This window comes from Pezoporus flaviventris, unplaced genomic scaffold, assembly GCF_033815535.1.
Source record: "Pezoporus flaviventris isolate CSIRO_AGI_PZ_B2104156 unplaced genomic scaffold, CSIRO_AGI_Pfla_v1 ptg000031l, whole genome shotgun sequence".
Classification (NCBI taxonomy): domain Eukaryota; kingdom Metazoa; phylum Chordata; class Aves; order Psittaciformes; family Psittacidae; genus Pezoporus; species Pezoporus flaviventris.
The window spans coordinates 45,638,372-45,660,240 of NW_026892579.1; the positions used below are offsets into that span (position 1 = coordinate 45,638,372).

The 21,869-nt window shown below is 43.0% G+C and overlaps 1 protein-coding gene across 4 annotated transcripts; it reads left to right on the forward strand.

The window, feature by feature from the left end:
• Window positions 1-1,741: 1,741 nt before the first annotated feature.
• Window positions 1,742-21,088, forward strand: LOC133273027 (uncharacterized). 4 transcript variants are annotated; one of them, XM_061460901.1, is made up of 22 exons: window positions 1,744-4,693; window positions 4,787-4,845; window positions 4,976-5,068; window positions 6,734-6,861; window positions 8,228-8,374; window positions 9,510-9,581; window positions 10,533-10,700; window positions 10,791-10,887; window positions 11,712-11,929; window positions 13,012-13,165; window positions 14,039-14,247; window positions 15,489-15,606; window positions 16,479-16,684; window positions 17,317-17,434; window positions 17,514-17,680; window positions 17,805-17,905; window positions 17,994-18,115; window positions 18,266-18,316; window positions 18,409-18,798; window positions 19,793-19,889; window positions 20,086-20,187; window positions 20,676-21,088. In XM_061460901.1, exons 1-19 carry the CDS (start codon window positions 4,665-4,667, stop codon window positions 18,609-18,611), a joined length of 2,460 nt encoding a protein of 819 aa, XP_061316885.1. In that variant the 5' UTR covers window positions 1,744-4,664; the 3' UTR covers window positions 18,612-18,798; window positions 19,793-19,889; window positions 20,086-20,187; window positions 20,676-21,088. The 4 variants fall into 4 exon arrangements, with proteins under 4 accessions (XP_061316888.1, XP_061316885.1, XP_061316886.1 ...); XM_061460904.1 differs by lacking the exon at window positions 8,228-8,374 and having other exon boundaries at window positions 1,742-4,693; XM_061460902.1 differs by lacking the exon at window positions 19,793-19,889.
• Window positions 21,089-21,869: the final 781 nt, after the last annotated feature.

Below are 21,869 nucleotides of genomic sequence, written 5' to 3' on the forward strand. Positions count from 1 at the left end.
TCTTAATGAAATAAATGAGATATAAACAAAGTGCTGCACTCAATAGAGATGCTTTCTTGAATCAGGCCTTTCATCAAGAAATGTTAATTAGATATACCTCCTTCAAAAGACATCTGCCTGTGAGGACAATATCATCATCTCTGAGGTCCTCAAGTACATAAGTGACAAAGCCATATAGCCACCCAGGCAGGCAGATTGCTGAACCTCTCAGACCTCAGTTCTGCCACCCATGCTCAATGATAAATAATGTGGGTTTTTTGCTCTGAAATAACTTCTTACTACTTTAGCAAGACTACTGCTGAAAGCAGGGCTGCTCCTCTCAAGAAAGATGACAGATTCATGTCTTGGTCTGGAACCTCCTTCATATCAGAACTTTGTAGACAATTCTGAAGACCACCATTGTGCCAGCATCACGGGCACTACAGAAACATGCAACGGATGCTCTACCTCCTCCACCTGCATGGAAAGAAAATATACATGCCTTTGGTGGGAAATCAACCCATGCAGTCAAATACCAGAGCGAGGTGGGGGGAAAAGTCAGACAAATTAAATAGAGGGATCAAATTCCAGCATGCCCTGAAGGTCACTCCATGCAGGGTCTGCTGTAGGGAAGGTGGGAGCAGCATTGCTCCTCCAGGGAGGGTGCCAAGCTACCAGTTCCTTATTGATTAATCCTGGGGAGCAGGAGGCAGTGGAGAACACCCTGCCAACTGTAAATGTGGTGATGGGGCATTGGGGGCATATATATGCATCATTAGTCATCCACAGGAATTTTGTTTTTGTAACCTCTGCATTTTTATCTGTCACTTCAAGCAATAAATACGCACTCCTGCCAGTGATCTGACATTACACTTGCTTTGGATGGTTGCCTTTCCCAAATATTAATAGTAACTCATTGTGGACACAGCATTGGTATTTAGTTAGATCAGACCAGCTTCTTTTAAAAAACAACTTTTTGTATGAAGAGAACAGATGTTTTTAATTTACACAAAGAACAAAAACAAAGTCCTATTGTTCAGTTATAGTGAACACAAACATAACAGGCACACAAAAATTAACACCAATAGCACGTTAAAAAAAAAAATTAAAAGCCCATCATTATACAGGTCTGCTTATTTGTGTTTTTTCCACCACTTTAACAATTTAGTGGCATGCAGTTATAGCAAGTGTTGCTTTTTGGAATTCATATGAATTTCAGTGTGGAGTATTTTAAAGACAAAAATGGCATAAACACAGAGACACTTTCTAAACACACATTATACATATAAAAATAATAATAATAGTAATAATCTTAGAATAACAAATGAGAAATGTAAACCCTCACGGTTCAGGGCATAAATCAACTATTAGCTCATGGGGATAGAAACAAATTGCCTCTTTCAGCTTATAATTCTATAGTTGTTCCTTACAGGGCATATTTTCCTCTGGACCATCTGCACACAAGTGAGGCTTCAGCCCTCTGAAGTATTTTACTTGCATCAGTGAGGTTATCTTGTAGCATTGTATTACGTTAAACCAGAACTACCCTTGTATGCTACTTTTCCCTGGGGATTTATAAGCCCCTTGAATGCACCTACAAGCTCCTGGCACATGCAGGAGAGAGCAGAGCTCAGGTACATGTTCATGCCAAGGTGACCAAGCCCCTTCCAGAACAGGAGTGCTGGTGGAGGTACGTCTTGTACCTCTCTGTCTCTCACAGGCACACACCCTGAGAAAATGTTTCTCAGAGACGAAGATCAACATCATTCCCATTTCTCATACACTGGACCCATGACCTGAATGTCTCATTCTCAGCTTACTCTAAGGCATAGCACTTCCATGGAGAAGCATCTCCTCTAGCATCTCAGTTTTGAAGTTTCCCTAGTGATTCTGTCCAGTTGGGTGTTACATCTTAGGTCACCTTCTTGGGCAGCCACTTTAGGCTTAGAAATATTGACATACCAATATTTTTATCTGTATTTCAGATTTGCCAATCCTGCAGCTGCAAGAGAGCAAGGAGGGCAGGGTTCCCTTATCTTGGCTCTTCCCAACTCTATATAAGCAAAGATTCTGCTTTCAGTACATTAAAACCAGACTTCACCCTGTTTCCTTCCCCATTGTTCACTAGTTTTGGCTTTACCCAATAACAGGTACTATTTTACTTTGTTCTACACTCAGATTAAGTATCAAACTTACCTAAGATCATCACAGGGGACCTAGTGAAAAACAAAAAAATACTTCCTTGCATTTGAACCAGCCAGAAAAAAATAAAGTTATAATTAAAAGACTTGGGACAGAAATATGAGTGTCTTTTTTCTGTAGGATTCAGGTAACCTGGGGATTTCAGTGCCATAGGACAACAGAAAGACAAACACCATGACTCAAAGGGCTGGAGCCTTTTTCCACCACTTAAAGCAAGCCTCACTCAGCTGCTCCAAGTGGCCAGTTTTAAACTTTCAATCAAACCATGTAATACAAAATCCAGTTTCAGACCCATGCAGGAAAAAAAAAGAAACCAAAGCATTACAGTCATACGGTACCTTTCAGCCCAAAAGAACCCATGCCATGAATCATCTTATCCATCACAGAATGAATCACCTCAGCATCGAAACACAGCAGCTGTTTATCACCCTACAAGAACATTAAGATGGGCTCTCTTATGCAGCCAAAACAGCAAGGAAAACCATGTAGACAAATGTAATAACCTGGAATGCACAAGTTTATCCTCCCTACCTTTATAATGAGTACCAGAGGGACTTTAGGGACCACAAGCAGCAGATGCTTCCAACTGCCAATGCTAACAGTGCTTTCCACATCACTTAAGCGATCCTTGAAAGCCAAAAGCATTTGACCTGGACCTGCTTCGCTTTGCTCAGTTGACAGGCTAAGAGCTGGCTACTGCACACTGACCACAATTGCTATGTCACATCCGAAGTAATTTCTGCCACATTTAGAACCACAATTAATTCCAGAAACAGAGTAACAGCGATGCATTGAGTTGTCCAAAAATACGTAAATTCATCCCTCCCTACTTGTGCAAAGAATGCAGCTAATTGCAGTCATGTACCTGTCCTGATGGTTGGCTGTTCATTAATAAATTGCAATCACGCTCTCTCAAATATGGCTCTCTCAGACCTTGACTCTCAGTATCTCGGAGAGATGCTACATGGCTCTTGGAAGTGTCTTATCAAAATTGGAACCATTTTCTATCCAAATATACTGAAGTTTTCACTCAAAATCCAAAATCTCATTGTTACACCACACTCATCACTGTGGTATTGGAGTATTGCCATTTCAAGCCGAATTCCAGCCCCAGCTGGATTCAATGAAGAGTCACTTTGGGTACGGGGACACAGAGTTAACACAGGCCAGGATCATGCAGCGAGTCCTGCGTGGGCTCATAAGACGTTTGTTGCAGAACTTGGAGCTCAGCTCCTGCTGAATGAGAAGGGTCTTGTGGCCAAAGGACATTAATTAGGAGATTGCTAAAGCCCTGGGGCTCCACTCCAGAGCACTCACACAAGCTTGACACTTGTATAAAGTGAGCGTATCTGGCAGGACAGTGGTGTGGGTTCTGCTGTTTTCTGCAGAGGTTCTGTGACAGAGGGGGACAGCGGAGGAGATTACACTGATTGCACTGTGTCCTGGGAGTGTACGTGCTCAATGGTTTCTTCTATCCCAAAGCAGTATGAAGTATGCTGTAAAAACAATCTCATTTGTACAGCACTGTTCTGCTCATGCATGTGAACCAAAGTAAGTTAAGAATGGTTCAGTAACGCAGCAAAATGGGGACAAAGAGGAGAATAAGCCCTGAGTTTCAATGGCTAAAACATCAACCTAAATGTCCTGTACTTCTCATTCCACCATAACTCAGCTCATCTACACCACACAAGCTGTGTTTTTAGCTTACCAAACCTCTCAGACTTTCTTTTTCTCTGGGCACTGGCAGTCCCAGAGCTCCGCTCAGGTGCAATGACTCTCTTCCCAGACAATATGTTTGGCCATTTACCGACCAGCACATGGTCTGACTGATCCAGAGATATCAGAGCACTTCTAAAAACAAGATGTTTTCCCCAAAACACTCTCAGATAATCAAACAAATCAAAGGGCAACCTAACTGGATCCATAAAAGCAAAACATGCAGCTGCCAAAGAACTGCTGTTATCTCTGGCATGGCTGGGTCACTGGGACATTTCACAGAAACAAAAATGTATTTCCTCTGTAGACCCAATTAAAGTACCTCAGGGGGAATGTTTCATGTGCTCAAGACCTGAAGCCAAAGCTACCTAACTGGCTTGTAAGGAATAAGGTTTCTTCCAGGGGTTGATGGAAAGCACGGAGCACCCTATGCTGCACTCATTAAAATTAGGCTTAGCAGCAGCATTTGACCTTGTAAATACCTGCCAAAAGGGTGCTCTGTCCTCCCAGGTAGACATAGGCTGCCTCCCCCTGCCAGAGCTCAGATAACATTGAAGGGCACTGCAGGATTCAGCCCTCCACGAAAGAAGCTACTGACCTCTCCTGATTCACAGACAAGGTTTGGGGAAGAGAGCACAATCTCTGTCGTAAAAGGTCAGCTATACCTTTTCCTCCTGGGTCTGACAAGGTTCCCTCTACACAGCTGGGTCAGCTTTACCTCAGAGGGAGGAAGACTTTGCTGCCCGTGCACAGGTCTCTGGGGACAGATGGAGGCTGTAGGTTACTCTATGTGCAGGTAATGGGACTTCGGGTGCTGCCTCATTCATTTTCCATCCTGGTAATTTTTTCTCCATTCACCTCATCATTTGTTCATGTACTTACACTGCAGGATATTGCTGCTTTTCTTACTGATCTGGCTGGGACAAGGGAGGCAGATGGCTCCCCCAGGTTGGTGAAAACATGACAAAAGTATAGTGAAGTAAGGATGAAAACTTGGTTATTTTGCTTGTAACAAGACGTGCTTCTTCTCTGCCCTCTGGTCCCACTGGCTGATCTGCTCTGTTTGTGTTCCCACCAGGTTTTGTAGAGAGTAGTTGCCGCTCTAGGATTTTTTGGATGAAACTGAATAAACTCTTGCTCCAGGGAAAGTTCTTCCAGCTTGAAATTAATGGTGAGTCACAAATGGCTGCCCTGAAGACCATGAAGGCTGGGAAATCACCTAACTGAGCTGAAAATCTGTGATCTGGATGCTGCTGCCACCTACACGATAATTGGTAACCCACCCCAAAGAACTTGCAGATATTCTTACTACCTAGATCTGGCCTCTTGCACTCAATTTGGTCAATATCCATATAGATGAGTAAAGCCTGCATCTACAGCCACAGTCCCCTTTGCCCCTTACAACTAACTTACTGGGGAAAGGAGAAAATATGGTCTGAGGAGGAAGAAATGTCATTTGGCTTTCATTTTTATCTCTGCTGAGCCCTTACACATGTCTAGCAAGGAAAACAAAGGTGATATTGCAGCTTGGATGTGTCCTGGACAGCACAAATAACACCACCAGTGTAAGCTGGTTAATACCTAGAAAACACAGTATCAGTGACTGCTGAGTGATTAAGCAATTAAGAGATTCTTTTATTTTCATTTCCTTTGTATTTACCACCACAATGGCAGTTAAATACCCTTTATTCAGATTGAACAAAGGGTTTCCATTTTGCTGAGGAAAGAAAAATCTACTTAACAAAATGAAAACCAGAAAATGTTCACTATCAGATTGAAAAAAGTATGTGATTTCACCTCAAACCAGATTTCTTTCTGTTGAGATCAGTCCATTTTTTTCATGGGTTTTGGGTTTTTTCAGTTGATTTGGAGGCAGAACTGAAAAAGTGAAGTACAGCAAGGGTGTGGGGGGAAGTGATAGCATTTATGAGAGCAACTGATATTGCTGGAAAAAACAGACCTGTCTTCAGGCACAATAAGGTTGTTTGTTTCTTCCAGATCCATCAGTTGGTCTCATAAAAGCTATTCCCTCTTCTTCCAAAATTCTCCTCAGTTATCTCCTTAGTCTACCCTGGCTGCAAGACCACATGTATTGAAGCAGCAGTTATTAGTACTGTTCAACATACAAAGATAACAGACAAATCTAGAAATTGCAATGACAGCTAGTTAAAACTCTACTTGTACAGATTCTTGTGTCTAACCCAAGACTAAAATAGTTCCTTAATCAGAGGGCAGATAATTAACAAAATATGATGTTATTAACTCTACCAGCATCAAGAGCTGAGCGCAGCCAGACCCCATGATGCTTCTTCCTTGGCTCCCTCAGTTAAATTTAAGAGCATGAAGTGCCTTGCCAAGCAGAGATGAGCAGCAAACCTGAACAATTTGTAGAAATGCCCATCCAAAATAGGCGCGTGACTGCATCCTTTGACAAGAATGAGCAGCAGATTACCCAATTTGAGGATTTTTAGAAATGTATGGGCTCAATAGCGCATGACTTATTTCTAGAGAGCAAGGACAGGGAGGGAGTAATGAGTGTGATGCCTCAGAAAAACTCTCTGTAACAGTACTTCACAGTGACTGTGGCACAAGCCTCTGGACACAAAGAAATGGGCGTTAAAGTGAACATAATGCGTATGAGCTTGAGACATGCTAAACTGTCTCATGAACCCTAACACAGAATAGCTTCACCAGCTGCACATGCAGCTGGAGAACACCCAACCCAGCTGGACCTCTTTTCAGAGGAGAGCTTCGTAAGGTGGTCTCAATGCTACTCTGCCCTGTGCTTTAAAAGCCCTGAGCGTTCCATCCCATGCATCATTCCTTTTTTCTGCAGATCCTTATGCTGGCCCCCTTCTGCTGGACGAGAAACTAGCATCTCGCTGTGGCTATGTCCTGTCAGAAGACGTGTGGGGCAACCCTGTCTTCCGTGCGTCGGTGCTTGGCTGCCACGTGGCCAACGAGGTAAGACCCAGAGATGGGCTTGAAAACAACTCAGACAGTACATCCTTTCCAAAAAAGACAACATAGAGATATTATATGGCATTCTATTGGCATGTTTTGAGAACTCATGAAATAGTGAACTCAAGGAGTTAGTACTGATGGTGTGTAGAAATGAATAGGCAAAGGCTCTCCAGTATGAGGTTTGTTCAGTGTGACTGACATGGGATTTCCTCTCTCCATGAAATGACACTTAGCTTAATGCTGCTGACTAGCTGCCAGTTCTCAAGCATATCCTTGTAGCTGCTGATTTGCCAGAGAGTTTTTTGAAAGCCTCTCTGGAAAGAAGTAGGCATTGCTTGAAAAAGCAACATTTGCAGTGTGATTCTGGCAGATCATTTCCTGGCTTAATTTGTGTGGTAATGTGCCTGTTAACACATGCCTAGGAATGTAGATCACACACATCTATTAGACCAGATTTGTCTCACTTTAACCATCTGAAAGATAATGTCTAGTCTAAACTAGTTGTTTATGCTTCCACAATAGTCAATGGAGAGAAACAGGATTCTCTGGAAGGTGATTCACCCCTTCCTAAAATACGTGTAAAAGTGTAGCCTGGATTTCCAATTTCGAAGTGTTAGTTGAGATGAAATGAACCTAGAAACAGAACATATCAGGGTAGAAACTTCATTGCTTACCCATGTTTAGTCTGGCTGGTCCTGGAAGCCCCTCAGACAAAATAAGGTAAAATTTTATGGGCAAAGGTTATGCTAACAAGAACAGGGGGTGTACAGTGTGCTGTCAAATGACCAGGATTTCCAGACTGGAAATTTCTCTGGAAAGGCTTTCCCTTCTTCTGCATGAAAATGCACATCCATGTCAGACAGAAGCACAGAACATGGCTTCATGTGTGGCTCCTGGAGAGCTGAAGGACCAAAAGGAGCTCATATCTAAGCTAGTCACTTTAGAGCTAGACTCTAAACATTTAAGAGTCTAAGAGAGATCTGAGCTACCTACACCAAAATAAAAGCTCCAGTACTTTCCCTCATGCAGAGGCACACAGCAGTCATGAATGAAAGGAACATGAGCCACATGGTGAGGTAGGTCAGTTCCCCTGACTAGCTGCTCCTTAATACTGTGGCAAGAATAGTGCTGAGATGTGCTCTGAGGCTAAGGCTCTAAGTACTGAGGCAATATCTGGCTCAGAAAGCCCATGCGCACAAACCACTTCATACAGAATGGTATGTTGGAGGAGCTGTCACTGCAGCTCTCAAACTGTTTCCATCACTACAAAACACTCTCAGAAACAGGACACTGGGCTAGATGGTGCCGTGCAGCTGCTCCTGGGACCTTCTACGCTACCTGCTGAATCGCCTGTTTTCCTTCCCAGGCAGATGAGCTGTTTTCACTGACTGTGAACATCAAGGTCTCCTCATTTCTGAGCATGAGGGCAGCTGTGACCTACACCTACCCTATGTACTGCTCCTATTCCTCCTGGGCTTCAAGAGAAATCATGTGTGAAGAAAACTACATGGAGGTAAAAGCTTTCCCACCAAAGGCAAAACTACATCCAAGCTCCCTGCCAGGCAAAACAAACTCCACAAATTCCTATCAGAAGCTGATTTTACACTATGTACCAGGCATAATAGCAACGTGCTGATATTCAGGAGAGGGTGTAACTGTAGATGCTTATTAGTAACACATTTACATGTCACAGGTATTTTGGATGCAGTGAAATTCAGTTAACTGTACAGATGATGTAAGTCAGGCCACTGCAAGCAAATCAGCAGCCAGCCAGGCCAATCTATTTAACTCACAAGAGCACCTTTACATTATGAAGTGCTGAAGCATCTGTGAGAATGTCACTCATCTATATGAATTAATAAAACCTAGAGTTTGCAGAGCTGCACCCCTGCTGCATCACACAACCCACATAACATCACTGTGAGACAGACCATGCCTCCCACTGGGTGGTACCATCAGGCAGCCCAGCCTGTTACCAGTATCTACATACCAATGTAGAAATAAGGCACTGAACCAAAGAGACTTCATTGCCTTTTGTACACACCTACTATAGGCAAGACAAAGAAATTGGTTTTATCCTGTTAGGACTTGAGGTTGTGCAGTCACATCTGGGCGTTGCAACACACACCATGGTACAGATGTCTGAGGCAAACACTGACCCCCACCTCGGTGTCCAGAACTCGCCTTCCTTTGCAGCACATGCTAGCAAGATTTACACCATAGAATTTATCTTAGGTCCTGGGGATCCTGCATTTTCAGATGTTCAGCCTGCATGGGAAGAGGGAACCATGTTGAAGCCAAGGAACCCTGCTTCCTTATACTTCCAGTGGAGAGACCCAGATGTCACTGAAAGTATCCAGAGTGGGATCTATTTCTTAGCAAATAGGAAAAAGGATTTTTATTTAGCCAGTTATACATAACATATTCCTTCTGTTGTACATGCACCACCATAAATGCCATGGCTTTAATTTTAAAGCCACGGAAATTACAACCATCAAGAACCTCTTTGGGAACACTTTCATAACCTCCAGTGAATTGCTAAATCCCAACAGACACTGGAGGAGAAACCTGAAAGCCCTCTCTCTGCTCCCCAAGACTGTAATAATGGAGATTGGTTTGTTCCCAAAGAATCTGCTCTGTCCTCCCAGGTGTCAGTGAAGACTGATGTCCCTGCAGTTTCAAATGACTACACTGTAGCATGGATGTCGGCGCTGCCAGAGGTATGGAAGGGGGAACTTTCCTCACAGTTCCTAGCCTGCCTCTTCTCACTAGTCTCATGAGTCATTCCTGGGGCATAGCTCCATCTCTGTCAAAAAAAAGTGAGATGGTAAAGATGCCATCAAGTACTGAAAAACCTCTCAAGTTTTCTTAGAGATCTAGACTGCAAAAAGACATTTAGGTGGGAGAACAGAGCCATATGCTTGTTACATTAGTAGAAACTGAGTTCAAGACAAATAAAGGTATGTGGTTCTTCACACAGTGGGTAGTGAATCTGTCAAAAGTCCTTGCCAAAAGATGTTGTGGCTGCTAAAAGCTTGCTTGATCTCAAGAAGAGTCTGGAAAAGTTGACTGAGAAATATTCAATAAGACATGCAAAATACAAAGAAGCTACAGATAGGAGTCACTGAGTTTTATTTGAGGCTGGAAAGTATTAGGGGGGAATATATACACTTGTCTTATTTTTCTCATGTCTTACTTGCTCAATATGCCCATTTTCCCTTTTGACTATCATCTCATATGGTGATCATTTCAGGATCCTCTGTTCTAGACCAGTACAGTCATCCCTCTCTTCCTATTTTTGACACACTATGGATACATGCTGTAAAAGGAAGTCTGTCATTTAGCCTTCAGACTGCTCCAGCAATCTAGAGACGTGAAGGCAACCATTTTATTAACAGCACAGGCATTTTGTCCAAGGGAATGTGTTCAAGACCACCAATCTAACTTCCTTCCAGGGCCTCTAAAAGACTATCTCTAAAGATGCCTTAAAGAACTATAGAATTCCTTATCTTAATATAAATTAAGGGTATTTCTTGCCTGGGGTGAAGTAGCAGTGCCCAGTGTCATTCCAGTTACTCCACCTTCTAACAGGAAAGTAGGTGCTACAATATCAGAGTTTTTAAGAGGCTTTGGTAGACTTCGATCTGATGCAGCTCATCTCTCTCTTGCAGACTCAAAATGTTGCATACCAGCTATGGCAACTGATGTTTGTTTCTCCGTCAGGGAGAAAGAGAATAATGGTAAGCGATGCAGCAAAACTGGGCTACAGCTTTAATAACACGCTGTCGCGAGTGTACCTCCGTGCGCCCTATCACAGCAACGAGTCTGACATCAGCGTGGTGAGTTATTGCCCTCAGTGGGACACAAAGCTGTACTGCTCCCACTGCTGCTCTGGAACATGTTCTTTTCTTCTGCTTGCATCCCAACAGGTTAGTGGTGTCAATATGAACATGGTCACTTCCACTTCCATGTACAGGCAGCGGTGGCTGCTTTTGCTGATTGATACCACTGTCTCCTGTCCTGTTGGTAAGGCTTTCCTCCTTGTTCACTAAAAATAACCACCTAAGGAGCTAGTAAAAAACAGTCTTCCCCTTTCCCTGTGACCTACTCTGTAAGAGAAGAGGTTCACAAGCTGCCCTCAGAGCAACATGAGCTAAGAGTCCATGGCTTTAGCCCTGGACAAACACATTCCCTGCTGTGATGCCACATTACTTGTGTTCCCAATGCAGTGTGTCCAATTTCTCAAGCCCCCATGCTAGATGCAGGGAAATGGAGTCAAGTAAAATTGCTGCAGAAGGGCCAGGGAGCCTCTCCTGTCAAAAAACTCCATGGGGGGATGCAGCTCCGCATCCTTGGGACTCATGTAGTCCTTTCTGCTGGAGAGGCAGAACTAGCCTGGCTTTTTGCAGAACAGTGGTGGCTGCACCTTCTGTCTCTCACAGAACAGTATTAACGTGAACAACTGATGAGGAGGCAGAAGGTTTTAAGTTATCATGACCTTAAAGCCATAAGAAGGTCCAAACAAGTGGTTCTGTGCCCCATTCCTTTTGCCAGCAAGGCAAAATGCCTGGGACCAAAAGGACAACAGAGCAGGCATTTGGGAGCTTGACTGTCTGTTCTTCTGAATAAACTAATTAGTCACCTGAAACTGGTGATTCGGTTTCCAGTCTACTTTGAGCACCAGGGTTTCTGTGACAAGATAGCCATTGGCTGGCTACTATCCTACAAGGTGTTTCATCAGTGAAAGTTGTAAAGGTACCCTGGTAGAAAGCAGTCAGGGAAAGACAGTTATTGCAGACTGAAGACTGACTGGTAACTACACAGACTTCTGGGACTATCTAACTCAACAGATGGCATCAGTTTCACTGACACTGCGCTAACATGGACTGTGCCAAGTGTTATCCCCACATTAGTGGTTCAAGAATCCACCTTTCTGTCTAAAAACATTTTAATGGGAGTTGATGACCAAGTCATAGTAAACCCAGAGGAGAAAAACTACTTACTGGAGCACAACGAGACGCTCATCAGAGTAACCATCCCTATTGGAGCAGAAGGAGGAAAGCTAAAGGTTAGTATAAATACATTTGAGGGCCTGCACTCAAAGATGTTCCTAAATCATGATAATTCCAAATAGTGATTGGCTGCTGCTTAAAATTCTTAGATACAAGAAATCTTTGAAGGCCTAGGTACTCCTCTGCATCAGGAGCAGACACTAAGTACTAATCAGACACTAAGTATCTATGATTACAAAACATGACAGAAGCAAGAGACCGTCTTTGTTTATAAACTATACTAGTAAATTAAGAGTGAAGGGATTCCTTAGCACTGGAGTTCAATTGTTTGGGTTGCTACATTACGAAACTAGTCCTGGTAAGTTTCTGGCCTGGGCCAGTGAGTAGTTTCCCAGATAATTTCCATTCAGACAGGATGAATTAGCATGAGACAGGTCCCGAGCATGTAGTTTAGGTGCAGCTGCTTTGGAAATAATATATTCCAGAACAGAACAGAACAGAATAGAATGGCTTGAGTTGGAAGTCACCTTTAAAGATCTAGCCAAAGTCTCTTGCCATGGGCAGGAATATCTTTCACTAGATCAGGTTTCTCATTCAACCTGAGCCTCAGCACTTAGAAAGAAGCTAGCAGTATTATCACATGGCTCTTTACCAGTTCCATTTGTGAAGGTGACATTGCTGTGATTTTGACTTACCCCCTTCAGAAATTCACATTTTTGTGTATCAATGGACACTTTGATCCCTATGTGTAGACACCAGACAGGCTTAGTCTGAAGAAATGCTGGAAGCTCCAACAAACTTTTAGAGTGACCTAGGACAGAATGAGAGACATGACTGGTAATACAGGGATTGTAAAAATATAAATGCAAGTATGGTTGCTTACTAAACAATGAGGACACCCCCCTCAACCGGGTACTTCCTTACTGAGAATCTCAGCAGTATCTGAGCCAAAGCCAAACATGGACCAGACAAATGGACCAAGCAAAGAAACAATCAAACAAGCTCCCCCATCAAAATCCATCCCAAACTGTATTAGAATAACATATTCTCTTTGTAAAGTAAGAATTTTAACCATATTCTGTCATTCTTCTACTTACCTATTGCAAATTAAGACTTAAATCCAAATTTTACCTCCTAGAGCTCCATATCTGGTGGTGTATATGGAATCATTTACAGTATTGACTTGTTTTTGGAGCACACATGGACAGATGCAGATTGGCAAACCACAAAGTATACAGTCATCAAATCCATCACCACGCCTTTCATGCCACAAATACCAACTGTTATCAACAGTAAGTCATTCTTCTTACTGGCTTTTACCGCTCTCTTGCTCTTGCTGTGTTATACATTATTCCATTCGACCTCTGCCACACACTTACATTCACCAAAATGTTCTCAACTCCCACTCTAATTTGCTAGCCGAAGTCAAGGTTCAAGGTGTTATCAAAAACCCCAAACATTTAGTGTTAATGGATGTACCATTACTCAGATGTCATTATGGGATGAGATGGAAATTTTAAGTTGCTGATAAGAACATAAACATTCCTTTCACACTAAAAACCAAATTTTTCCAGGGAGCACTGGAACCCTGGAATAAAGATGTGGTGTGCAGTAAATCACACTCGGGAGAGCAACTGTCTGAGGACAGCCTTCGTTGATGGCATTTTCTCCTCCAGACTGACTACATTTGTTATCTTGGGAGCATACAGAAATCATTGTGCCATTCAGTGGTGCAGTAATTTTTTTATGGTATTTTCGAATGCACTAAGACACTAAACCTGTTTGGAGCTGTCTGGACAACTGACATAGAATGGAAAAGGAACCTCTTCACATACATTATGACAGTTTCTCCATATTTTGTGTGGCTGAACTAGATTCTAGATTTCTTTACAGGAAAGCCACTGCACATCGTAGTGCACTTCTAGAAAGTTACTGAACCCACTTTCTATAAAGTTGTATGTATTTGTTGTTAATCTCCTGCAGCTTGAAGCAATTCTCATGTACTCTGAGTATTTCCGATCTGACTAGAACACAAACACTCATTAATCAAAGCCATTAATGAGATGACTATTGGCTAAATTTCCTGGAACCTGAATGGGAGGGCGCCCCAACCGTCTTCGTTACTCGATCCTCATCAGCAGTAATTCGATGTTCTCTCCCTACAGACACTCTGCCAGAGGAAAGGCTATTTAATGTTGCATTTGGACACTTTCTTCCCGATGTCTCTCTAGTGGCAATTGTAATAGGAAATGTGCCATTTACCCTGAGGGAAGCACAGCACCAAGGGTTTAAAATTTATGAAACTCCCTTTTCTAATAGAACGAAAGGATTTATCCTGGAAGTCTCTTTTGATGATCCATATGTTCTAAAGGAGGTAAGATACAGCAGGTCACTTCAGCAGCTGAGTGGAGGAGGTAGGGCAGCCCCTTTTCAGAATATAGTCTGTCTTTTATTAACCAACAACTCTTACTTGATCATAACAGTGTCAATGCATCCAAGCTCATCTGAATTAATGTTAGAGGCTTGTATGTCCCCACCTAGCTCTCTGTAGGTCTCTGGGAGACATGCAGCATCAAGTGTAATTAGATGATATGAGGTATGACTTCCTCTAGTGTCTGTCAGCATGGCTAATGTCCGAGTGCGTGCCCAGCAGGAAGAAGCTTGAAAAAATTCTATTAAATGCTGTTTCGTGATACAGAACTGCCCTGGAAATAAAACAATTAATTATTGCAGTCCTGCAAACACCAGTTACCAACATCCAGTAATTCCTGAACCTACAGTTTATGCAGAGTCATTTGAACACTGGCACAGGCCATGCACCATGCAAACATGTAGAGGCAGGCTCAGGGTATTCTAAACGTAACTTTGTTAAGCTTCAGACCATTTGTAATCTCAATATTTGTAAAAAGTATAAACTCACAAGGGAAATTCAGCCTCTTGTTTCAGTGGGAGGAAGCCCTCTACCACTGTTTCAACTGAATCATGCAATGCTATTTTCTGTTACAAGGAACAACATTGTGAACACAGGATCAGGATTTGCTCAAATAGCTTTCAGGCTGCATTCAAACTACAGTTAAATTGCATTAGGGATCAAAGGAAGCCAAAAGATTTCAGAAGGATTTCTTTCAGCTTGAACAGCAGGTTTTGCTTTGGGAGCACTTTTAGTGAGTTAAATGAGGGTAGAAAGAGGGATGAGGGATCTCTTACAGCATCAGATAGAGTGTGATCTTACCTCACACCTTCTGTTTTACCAATTATTTATTCTCCTGGGTTCAGTCTACATTCTGAGAAAAGAAGAATAAGGATTTGTACCCAGATCTCTCTCTACGAGCTCTTTCACCAGTGGGCTACAGAGGAAACACCACTGCATTCACTTCTGCCTCCATTTTATGAACAGGCACTACATTCTCTACATTTATGTTTGGCTGAAAGAGCTGTTGAATCCAGTCCAAATTTCTGAATAGTTTTAGGCCAACTGAAGCGATGTCTTTAGAGACTGAACTATTTGCAGGGGAGAGGAGTGTGTTGGAATAATTATTTAGTACTGCTCAGGATATATATGCCTGTCTGTGCTGGAAGGTACTGCTACTGCAGCATTGCATTTCTCTCTTTCAGTATGTGAACAGAAATGAAACAAAATATACCCTCCTCATCAACTACACTCTAAGTGTGGGTCTGGAGATGACACTCTATTATCACTCAGCAGAGGTGGAGTGTGTGATTGCTGGTATTGGTAAGCTTTTCCTTGATATTAACCAGTTTACATCAACTGCATGAATCAGGTTTTCACTGAATTCAGTGAAACCCCCATTAGGCTAAGGATGAGAGCTTTTGGGAAAACCCCACCCTTCAATAGATCATCACTGGTAACATAGCCACTTGCTGCTTTTCTGATGGCAGCCCTCCTGCATACTGGCAAGAGTGTCTGCCCTCAAGACACTAAGAGCAATAAATACTAGTGTACAGAAGAAGTTGGCTTGCAAACTCAGTGAACAAGATGCCTCATAACTTGAACATACACCTACTGCCAAAGCTATCAGACATTGCTATGAGTTTCAGTTTGTCCTCAAACGCAATTCTGCATATGTGTCCAGGGCAAAACTCAACTGACTCAAATAAATTGCTGTGAACTCCAAAGATATATTTGTGCAAGGAGACACTAAGAACTGTACTTAGCAGGTTATTGAAACAGTTGGGAGGTCTGACTGGTATTTTCTCAAACCTCTTCGATTTTGGATGCCATGAAGGTGACAGTTTCCTCACTGTCCTATTTTATGTTTGAAATGTCTCTGGGTTCAGCCCAAAGAAGGTTGACCAAAAAAATACATTTACATACATAGTTCAGCTTGCCTTACTAAAACAGGGAGTGGTCCTGGAAGCCATCTGGCAGGCCACTGCTAAAGCATGAGGGTTCCTGATCACACTGATTGTGAGCTGCTACACTCAAAACACAGCCAAAGCCCTGCAGACGATGCCAGCATGCACATAACAGCACTGCTGAAGTGCCAGTTCAAATTTTGCCCATGACAGAATTCCCTGACTGGGCCAAATCATCACTCAGACATTCCTTCACTGCTACCTCTTTATCCCTCCTTCTTCCCACAGAACTACCAGAAGCAGTTGGTTACTGTGATGAAGAAAACATGTATCTAGCCATTCCTACTTTTGGCTTGCAACAGTACTGGAACCTGTATCTTGGTAATAAGCTCCTGAACCGGCATGTTGCACTTACCAACGGGTATCTCGCAGTTACCAATTCTACACACCTGATCTTGCAAATACCTCTGTTTGCTGCAGGAGTTATCTACGAGGTACACAATCCATATAGCAATGCCTTCTTTAAAGCTCATAGGGCTGTTTGCTCATACAGCCACAGTCCTACAGCCACAGTTTGTGGCGCTGTGGTATTCCAGGTACTGGAAAATCTCCAGAGGGAAGGACTCCAAGCCAGTGCAAGTAGGACAAGAGATATCAGACACAGACCCTTCTGATAGTGCCATGCATTATGCAATCTGCAGTGCTAAGTTGTCTCTAAATGATATGCACGGAGCCTTCAAAAACAGACTAACTCCTCAGTATTTTTAGTAAGGTGAGGCAAAATGTCCCACCTGCACCGAGCCAGAAACAATATTTCAATATAGCTTTTATGAAAGAAGTTCTTTTAAAGGAATGTTCTGCAGAAATGTTAAGACATGGCAGGGGAAAATTGGTGCTGTAATAAGCATCTGCACTGTTCTATAACAATCAGCCAAAATTTATCCCTGTGACAGTGACCAATTATTTCATACAAGAAAACTTCTGCCCCCATGTTGTGTCAGGCTCAAGTCTTCACAGTGACTTAACTCTTGTGACTTCTCAGTATTCAAGTGGCACAAGAAGCAGAACTTTGTACATATGAATCACATGCCTTAACAGGAGACTTCTTCCATCACCTCCTTCACAGGAAGTGTCCTTTCAGAAAATTAAAGCAAGGTTTGATGTTGACCTAAAGAAAGTGAGAACTATGGACACCTTACAGATGTTCTCCATTAGATGCAGTTTCAATTCTTCAGAGTTTATAGGTAAGTTATACAACTAATCGATCAATAAAATGATCTGATTCTTTCACTGAGTTTATAACCACCCCCCCAATTATCTCAGTATGCCACCCAGATGGTACCATAATGGTATCTGCTCAAATGAAGACAGTTCCTGCCATTGATATGAGTAAAACGAAACTAAGGGATAGCTCTTGCAAGCCTAGAGAGCATGATGAACGACATGCCTTCTTCAAGTTCCACGTCACTACCTGTGGCACTTCAGCAAGGGTAAGCCCATGGCTGGAGCAGATACATCTGCTGGAAGTTTCTGTCTCTCCTGCATTTTCTGTTTTGTTCTCCTGTTTTAGCTCCCAACACGATCCAGTTTTTAACACACTTCCCATATGTACAGTTTGAAGGTGATCATATTATTTATGAAAACGAAATCTCTTATGAGAAAGAGACTCTCCCAGAACAGAGCATACCAACAATCACAAGAGATCCAGACTACAGGTAGGAGCTACTGCTGACACTGCTCACTTTGGTACTGCAGCTGGGAAGAAAAAGCAAACACAAAAATTACTCTTTCTCCTATTAACAGACTAACAGTCCTGTGCTACTATCGAGCAAAAGAGACCATAGTGCTAGGTGCCTTTGCTAGTGATCCATCCACATCACCTCCCTTTGGCTCTGGTACAATGATACCAAGATCAAATGTTGCAGGTAGGCAATTCTTTTCCTCCATTTTTAAACTTCTGTGACTTTCTCAGTTGTAAGTTCTCACGCCCTGCTTTATAGAATCATAGAATCATTAGGGTTGGAAAGGACCTTAAGATCTACTAAAGAACCCCACTAACATTTCCTTTTCTGCAGTACACAGAAGGATAAGACAAGCCCTGAATGTAGTTTCAAGAGTGTCCAAAGGTAAGCCTCCTTTGGAAATGCAGAAAATTTCCAAACATGTTTTAATTTAAATAAAATTAAACAACAACAAAATCCCCTGACACTTTCTGAAGATGAATCTTTCATGGAATTCTATGAGCCAAACATGACAATACTCAAGCAACATGTGGAGCCTGTGTTTCTCGAGGTGGAGCTGAAAGACAAGAGCCCCGACACTGAGTTATACTTGGAAAACTGCTGGGTAACTGGGTCTCTAGACTCCAACAGCAGCCCAAGATGGAACATCACTGTGGACGGGCAAGTAGCTATTGAATGACCAAAACGCTCATCAGCAAAGCCCTAATTTCTTTTTGATCTGTTGATTCCTTCTCTCAAACAGGTATGAGATTAATGGCAGTGAATATGCTGCAGAGTTCTGTCCAGTAGCAGTTAGCCCCAGGGTAAGACACCCTTCTCATTTCAAAAGACTAGCAGTAAGGACCCTGGCTCATCAACTGGAACAGGTAAGATTAAGTGAAAGGCTCACCTCCCTCATGGACACTATGCTCTGAACTTCAGACCATTTTAAAAACAGCCAATTTACACACTTCATAGACTTAAGACCCAGCCAGCATCAAACCTAACTAGCCTGACAGGTGCTCAGCTTTAATTTAGTTCTCTTCTCAAATCTGTTCTGCAGCATGGTTTCAATGACTTGAGATCAGACTAGCTGGAGTAAACAAAAGAGTTTGGTATGTAAATATAATTTTTATATGCTGTTCCTGACTTTTTATAGGATCAGAGTCACAGCACTTCAGCTCAAAATGTCTAGAACAGAAAATTCATCTTATATGCAATAACATTCACATGAAGTCAGTTCTGCTGTCTCCCATATGTCCCAGCCAGCCAGGCATCTTCTAAGACGCCAGAACAAGAGCAGGGAAGCAGAGGCATGTGGGTTTGGTCTTACATTTTTGAGGTTCTATCCTCCTCTAACAGGTCTAAGAAGAGCAAAGAACAACCCAGGACAGTCACCTGAGGATGCTTTGCTCCTACTGCACCCAGTTGAGTGGACCTTAGCACATGTACTGATATGAGCCATGGCAGTACCCCTACTTGGGCAGTTTAAGTAGCCACATAAATTTTTACTTGGCCTTTCATAAGCAGTTCAACTTGTGAACTTGCTAGAAATGAACATGATGCAATTCTGGCTTGTGCTGCTTCCTAAGTGCACAGCTGCATCTAGCACTAGATTGTGTTTCTGTCTAGCTTTGATACATCGCCTCACTGCAGCTCATGAGGCTTTAAATTCTCTTGTCTCAGCCTCTCAGTTACCAAACTGCCTGAGGGCTTCTTTGACACCAAGCTTGAAATTCAAGGAAGGTTCAGCTAGAAGGTGCTGTATGAAAGTGTTCAGCCTAAGTCTGATCAGCTGTGACTTCTGCTAAAGATGGACAAAAAAATGCTCTGCAAAGCAGGCTTTGGTACAGACCATGCAGTACTTTTATTCCTCCTCAGGTGTATGTGCACTGTTTGGTGGCAGCATGCTCTCCTGCCAACACGCTACCTGGCAGCCCCTGCAGAGGACAGCGCAGCTCAAGCAGGAAGAGGAAGGGTAGGTGTTCAGGAGAAAAAGAGCCATTGCAAAGCACTCCTGATCTGATGTTTTTAAGGGATTTAGGACATCTGGCTTTGGCCCGCATGGACAGTGTAACTTTACCTTTAGTTTATATGTTAATACATTAGGACTTAATGTGCAGCACGTATGTATTTTTTTAAAACTACACAAATACACTGTATATCATTCTCAGCCTTTCCAGGTCACTCTGCAGCCAGCCTCCAGGGCTACGTACTTGCTGGACCAGTCTGGATTGTCAATCCAGATCTAAGATGATGCATGTAAACTGAATTTGGTAAGAATACCAAGCCCTGCATACTCACCTAGAGAGGTCGCCATGCTTTGTGGAACAAACAATTCATAGCCTGTCCTTCAAGACCTCAGACCCATAAATTCCGGGACAAGAACTAGGGAACAGGCAGGGTTTGCAGTCTCCTGGTCTAAGCATGAGCCCGTAAGAGAAGGAAGGAGAGTCACCTGTCAAGCCAAACACAGGTGGCATGGCTCTGGAGCAGATGCCAGCAGTAGAGCAGGGCATGCTGGAGTTGGGCTGTAGCTTTGGAAACTGGTATTTTTTCAACAAGTTTCAATTGAGCAGCCACCAGTCTGAAAGAAAAGGGATCCAAAATTTCAGAATCAGTTACTACGGCACAAATCACTGCCACATTCCAAACTCTTTTGAAGGGTCCAAATCCTCCACACTGGAACTTCATCTGCCCTTGGAGAACCAGAGCTATTCATCTGTGTCCACAGCCTCACTCCTCTGTGTGTGTCTCCCAACAGTACCTGAAGGCTTTGCTGTGCTGCTGCTTTCCAAACAGTGCCACCAGGCATGGGAGCTACATCTTTCAGTGACCACCACAACTATCTTGAAGTGAAAAGGCCAGACAGTGGGACTCAGAACACCACCACAACACTGGAAAGTGCTAGGGTCTGCTAACAGGATAAGTAGTTATAACCTGTTGCCTCTCTGAAGTGGCTACAAAACAAAACATCAGAAAATACCCCAACGCTGAAAAATAACACTTCTTGTTCCTTCTTGTGGTTGAAATACGGACTTGCAGATCACGAAATTTATTCCAACCCTGATTAAAGCTGTTTCTTGTAATATTTCATAAAGTGACTGCCAATCCTTTCATGTGAATATAAAGTGCAAATCTGAAAAGTCAAATAAAAATATGTACAAAGTAATATAAGGGCAGACCATCTCCCTGCTAATGTGCAAAAGCAACCATCTGGTGTACCAACACTGGCTTCAAAGAGCCAAGCAATGTGCCGCTTAGGGCCTCTTCCACATGCAACACAACAGCACAGGTTTTCTTCCATTATTGCAGGCTTTTGTCTATAACATTGCACTGACCTGAGTGTCTTGCAAACGTGGTATTTCCTTATTTTCCTCTCACCTGGCCCTGTATGGAAAAGGCTAACTTACAAAATAAGAGAAGATGGATGCTCTAACACAAGTAAAAGGACAAGTTACCTGGCATTTTGTTTTCTGTGCCCACAGAAAACATTTTAAACTATTTCCTACAAATCAAGGCCACACCAGACATAACGACCAATGGCCCTGACCACTCTCAGGATGTGCCTGTGCTATAACTGCAGCGCTGCCTGCAGCACAAGTAGGTGCTCATCAGCAGCGGGGGCATTGCCCTGCCGCCGGTGCAGGCCATAGCAGACACACTTGTGCAGCCCCCGCTGGGTTTGCACAGCTTGCACAGCCTCTGTCTTCACAGGCTGGCTAGCTACGTGTGCTGATGAGTGCATGTACGTGGCACGCTTCCCAAAGGCTGCAGTCATGCCTGTGATGATTGCTGTATAAATGTAGTCTTAAAGCTGAATCTACTGAAGGACTAAGTTTTGTGGAAATGAATCGGAGCTTACTGGGATCCCAGAAACCCCGTCCGTAGCAGCCTGGGTGGCGCCTTCCACTCCGCTGTAGGAGCAGCGCACTCTACTGTCCCGAGCTAACAGTGC